Source organism: Neoarius graeffei, chromosome 5 (genome assembly GCF_027579695.1).
Source record: "Neoarius graeffei isolate fNeoGra1 chromosome 5, fNeoGra1.pri, whole genome shotgun sequence".
NCBI lineage: Eukaryota > Metazoa > Chordata > Actinopteri > Siluriformes > Ariidae > Neoarius > Neoarius graeffei.
Genome location: NC_083573.1, coordinates 110,851,251 through 110,856,874, shown reverse-complemented (window position 1 = coordinate 110,856,874; position 5,624 = coordinate 110,851,251). Strand labels below are relative to the sequence as shown.

General features: G+C 44.6%; 1 protein-coding gene across 1 annotated transcript in view; it reads right to left on the bottom strand.

Moving 5' to 3' along the window:
* Positions 1 to 3,201: 3,201 nt before the first annotated feature.
* The window catches only part of LOC132887233 (NACHT, LRR and PYD domains-containing protein 12-like), an 8,341-nt gene continuing 5,918 nt past the window's right edge, over positions 3,202 to 5,624 (bottom strand). The window contains exons 10-12 of the mRNA XM_060922740.1: positions 5,465 to 5,624; positions 5,172 to 5,348; positions 3,202 to 3,284 (exon numbers count right to left, since the gene is read on the bottom strand). The exon at positions 5,465 to 5,624 is cut by the window's right edge and continues 14 nt beyond it. Coding sequence (XP_060778723.1) covers positions 3,278 to 3,284; positions 5,172 to 5,348; positions 5,465 to 5,624 — 344 coding nt within the window. The 3' untranslated portion in view covers positions 3,202 to 3,277. The remainder of the gene's footprint in view (positions 3,285 to 5,171; positions 5,349 to 5,464) is intronic.

The window sequence follows — 5,624 nt, the reverse complement described above, 5'->3', positions numbered from 1 at the left end:
ATGCAGGTTAGGTTAACTGGTGACTCTAAATTGACCATAGGTGTGAGTGTGAATGGTTGTCTGTGTCTATGTGTCAGCCCTGTGATGACCTGGCGACTTGTCCAGGGTGTACCCCGCCTTTCGCCCGTAGTCAGCTGGGATAGGCTCCAGCTTGCCTGCGACCCTGTAGAAGGATAAAGCGGCTAGAGATAATGAGATGAGATGCTGATTGGTCAATTTTGACCTCGTGCTTCCATTTATGCTAATTAGAAAAGATAATAATAGCTTGCTATTTCAGAGTTTTATTCAGTTTTTTTACATCTCCTGTAAAAAAGGGAAAATGTCACATAGCAGGTTTTGACCTGACAGCGATGGTATGTAGATGATATTCTGATTTACTCCCCTAACCAAACCATTCACCATGATCATGTCCAAACAGTGCCAAAACAACTCCTCGACAACCCCTTATATGTCAAAACAGAGAAGTCTGAATTCCATGCCAATCAGATTTCCTTTTTCAGTTATGTGATTAGTGCAGAGGGAGTTAGTATGGATGATGACAAGCTTTCTGCAGCTACCTCCTGGCCCACTCCCATGACAGTTAGAGAACTATAGCATTTCCTAGGCTTTGCCAGTTTCTACTGTCATTTTATCAGGAATTTCAGCACCATAGTAGCACCTCTCACAGCTCTACTAAAGAAAGGACCCAAGTACCTACAGTGGAACTAGGCTGCCACAGAAGCCTTTAACCATCTCAAAGCCACCTTCACTTCAGCCCACATTCTCCAACATCTGGACTTAAGCATCCCCTTCATTGTAGGACCGGCTAGTGGCAGCGTGTCCGCCTCTCGATCGGGAGTTCTATTCACGGTCGGGTCATACCAAAGACCATCATAAAAATGGTACCTACTACCATCTGGCAAGGCACGCTGCAATACAGATGTGAGTGGGAAGTTAAACTCTCGTGGTTACAAGAGGACTAGCCCCCCACTGTAACCCTAGCTATGTAATAGGCGAAAGGCTGAGGGCTATGGAGATCGGTGCTGCCTGATGCGCCACATGGTGTGGGAAGGACTTTAACTTAACTTTAACTCATTGTAGAAGTTGACATATTTGAAACAGAAGTGGGGGGAAGTACTGTCTCAATGCTCAGGGGAAAAGCCCAACCTCCACCCTGTGGTCGTCATCTCAAAGAAACTGAACTCCACCAAACAAAATTATGGCATTGGTAACCAAGAACTCATCACCATTAAGCTGGCACTGGAAACATGGAGGCACTGGTTGGAGGGGGCTACACATTTGTTCACCATACGAACAGACCATAAGAACTTAGAATACCTAACAATTGCTAAGAGACTTGATCCTTGTCAGGCGAAGTTGGCGGGATTGTTTACCCATTTCCAGTTCACCATCTCATACCATCCCAGCTCCAAGAACTCCAAGGCTGATGCTCTTTCTCATATCCACACTACCTCCCATCCAATTCCAGAACCAACTCTTGTCCTGTTACAAGAATGCTTCATCCAGACCATCACATGGGAAGACGACAAGGAGATAACCCAAGCCCAGCCCTGTTTTCCTGGGACAACACACCTTCACAGATCCCAGCAGTAGATTCCTGGTACAAGAGGAGTGAACAAATATGGGAAGGGCTACACCAGTGACTAGAACAGATAGCCCTCCAGTACAAGCAGTGCGCAGACAGACACAGAGGGGAAATACCCATCTACTCTCCCAGTGACTGAGCTGGGGTCTCTACCAGGGATCTACAACACCCCAGCATATGTCACAAGCTCCATGCCAGATACAAAGGCCCGTTTAAAGTCCTCTGTAGAATCAACAGTCACCTACAAGCTTGAACTCCCACCTCATTCCCGAATGTCCTCCGCATTTCATGTGTCCTGCCTGAAGCTTGTGATTAAACGACCTCTAGTGGATAATGTGCCCACCAGTGAACCTCTCTCACATCTACAAATGGAAGGGGGATCCTATATATCAAGTTCACAAAATCCTTAACTCCTGCCACAGGCAGGGTCACGTGGAATATCTCAGACTGGGAGAGTTATGGCCCAGAGGAATGCAGCTGGGACAATGCCAAGGACATACGTGACCCCCTATTCACTTAGGAATTCCATGCTACATATTCAGACAAGCCAACATCTGCCAAAAAATATTGTATCACACCTCTTGGAGGATGTTCTTTCAGCTTTATTTACTTTGTAGCAAAAAAAAAAAAAATCAGAGATATGACACAAAACTATATTTTGGTTTAACACCTGAACATTCTGGATTTGTAAAACATACCTCAAACAAATTCAATTAAATTGTTGCAATTAACCACTGCACCACCCTGCCACCCTCTGACGTCCTGTTTGTGTCTTGCCTGACCATTGCCTGCTTTTTGACTCTGCCTTTGCCTGTTGTTTTGGATTTTTCTGCCAGCTTCACTTCATTAAAACTCATCTCATCTCATTATCTCTAGCCGCTTTATCCTTCTACAGGGTCGCAGGCAAGCTGGAGCCTATCCCAGCTGACTATGGGCGAAAGGCGGGGTACACCCTGGACAAGTCGCCAGGTCATCACAGGGCTGACACACAGACACAGACAACCATTCACACTCACATTCACACCTACGGTCAATTTAGAGTCACCAGTTAACTTAACCTGCATGTCTTTGGACTGTGGGGGAAACCGGAGCACCCGGAGGAAACCCACGCGGACACGGGGAGAACATGCAAACTCCACACAGAAAGGCCCTCGCCGGCCACGGGGCTCGAACCCAGGACCTTCTTGCTGTGAGGCGACAGCGCTAACCACTACACCACCGTGCCGCCTCATTAAAACTCTTTACTGCTTTTACATCCATCTATTGGCTGCATTACACACACACACACACACACACCACAGCATTGTTCTGTGTTTCCAGTCACCCTTTATTTAGTATGACACATACTGTAGATACATTTATCAACATGTATACAGAATTGTGTGGAATGACTTTACAGTAAATGTACAAGAAGGCTTTCAATCACTGTTTTTAAAATGATGTAATTTGAAGACAAAAACGACTGAATTAGTACCACAGCTGTGACTCACTGAAATAAATGTTTGACTGTCATGTTCTAACAAACTGAATGAAGCCATGTGGAGCCGCTAAACCCCTGGGACAAACAGATTAAATATGTGATGAAATGTATGATTACAGTGTAAAGTAAGGTCAAGCTGAGTTGATAAAGGATGGGATCAGTCGCCATTATTGTTGTGGAACTTCTACATCTGAATGTGAAGGATTCAGATCTTAAAAGCTGTAAGACAGAGAACAGGCCAGAACGATAAGGTTAAACACCATCAATCATCAGAGTCCTTACACACACACACATACCACAAAACAATGCTAAATATTTTCAGGTTCTTTTTTATGATTGCTAAAGTACAATTTTGAAAACAGGGCTCATTTTTTCAACACTTTCCAGACTGAGCTGGGGGGCGAAAAGAGCCTCAGTATATTTCTTTTCTGGTATTTCTTTTGGTAATTTTTTTTCTGAATATTTTCCCCTCAGGTTTTCTTTTCTGTTCACTGTATTTGATGGAGCATATTTTGGTTCCTACAGCTGTAATGTAGGATGTGCAGTGCATTTGATTCTTTGTTCTTCTTTCAGCTGCTCCCATTATGTCACCATAGCAGATCTGTTCTGCATATATGATTTGGCATAGGTTTTACACCAGATGTCCTTCCTGATACAACCCAATCTATCAGGGCTTTGGACTGGCACTAAGCATTCACTAGCTTGTGCAACCCCAGTGGGGGGTGTTTTACCTAATCTGCATGTCTTTGAACTGTGGGGGAAACCAGAGCAGCCGGAGAAAACCCACACAGACACAGGGAGAACATGCAAACTTGAAAGTTTGAACCCGCAACCTTCTTGCTGTGAGGCGACAGTGCTAACCACTGCACCAACATAAAAAACTCTGTTTGTTGAGAATAAAAAAAGACAAATATCCTCAAAATGACAGGGTCAAATGCCTTCATTTAAAATTCAAAACTTAAAACAATTTTATGAAAATGAATGAGACCATCAATGATGGCGTAGCTCACTCTGGCCCCATCTAGTCCAAAAGGAACGATCTAAAATGGGCCACCTTGCGCAATAAATGTTGCAAGCTATATACGTTACATACAAGCTATATATAGAAGCGATATCCACCCTAGGAATACCGACCTATTTACCAGAAAGAATCCAAAACAGCGAAGAATTGACCATGAAGAAGTCATTTTTGCTGAACTGCACATTAAGGCTTCATTAGTCCATAACTTCATTAATAATTGCAATTAAGCAAATCCGGGAGGAAGTTATATGCACCCTAGGTACCCTTACCTTCATGCCAGAAAGAATCAAAATCAGTGAAAAACTGAGAGAGAAGAAGCGATTTTCATTAAATATGGACGATGCCAGATAAATGATGGACAACATGATAGCATAAAGTCATCACTGTCAGCCGGATGTCTTTTGGTAACTGAAGGCAAAATTATGGCTTGGGGTCCAAGAGACTCTCTCTCTCTCTCTCTTACCCCTTTTCCACCAAATCAGTTCCAGGGCTGGTTTGGGGCCAGTACTGGTGCTGGTTCACAACTCGTTCAACTTGCGAGCCAGCTGAGAATCAGTTTGCTTTCCCATAGCTCGCGGTCCTAAGGGAAGCTACGTCATTACGTCGCTGTATACGTCAGTTACGTTGCTGTATACGTCATTACGTCGCTGTATACGTCAGTTGCATTGCTACATTTGCATAAACCTTGGCGCGAATATCGAAGCAAAAACAACACGGAAGAAGCAGCAGCAGCAGCAACAACAACAATAATAATAATGGATGACTTCGCGTTTGTATAGCTGCTGCTTCTCGTCGCTTAAAAATGGCGATCTTCCACGGTCTTGTTATTGTTGTTGGTCTTAACAACTCTGCCCCCCCCCCCCCCGCTGACGTAAGCGGTTCTTTCCTCTGGCCCAGCAGAGAGTTGGTACTAGCCTGGAACCGGTTTTTCTGGCCCCAGAGCCAGTTCTTTGTCAGTGGAAACAGAAAACCCGGTTCCAAACTAAGCACTGGCCCCGAACCAGCCCTGGAACTGCTTTGGTGGAAAAGGGGCATCTGTGTGTGTGTGTGTGTGTGTGTGTGTGTAGAGACAGTCAGTAACTCACTGTAGTGTCTCCAGTGTACAGTGTGGATCCTTCAGTAGATCAGAGAGCAGCTTCACTCCTGATTCTCCTGGTTTATTGTCATTCAGATCCAGTTCTCTCAGGTGTGATGAGGGATTTGACCTCAGAGCTGAAACCAGAGCAGCACAACCTTCACCTGTAATCCTGCATTTAGACAACCTGTAGAGAGAAACATCTCACAGTTACAGCATAAATCACTCAGCTTTACTACACAACACACACAATCTTTATACACAGTACACTTACTCTGTGTGTGTGTGTGTGTGTGTGTGTACCTCAGTATCTCCAGTGTACAGTGTGGATTCTCCAGTCCAGCAGAGAGCAGCTTCACTCCTGAATCCTGCAGGTTATTGTTACTCAGGTTCAGTTCTCTCAGTCTGGAGGAGTTTGAGCTGAGAACTGAGGACAGAACTCTACAGCTTTCCTCTGTCAGAT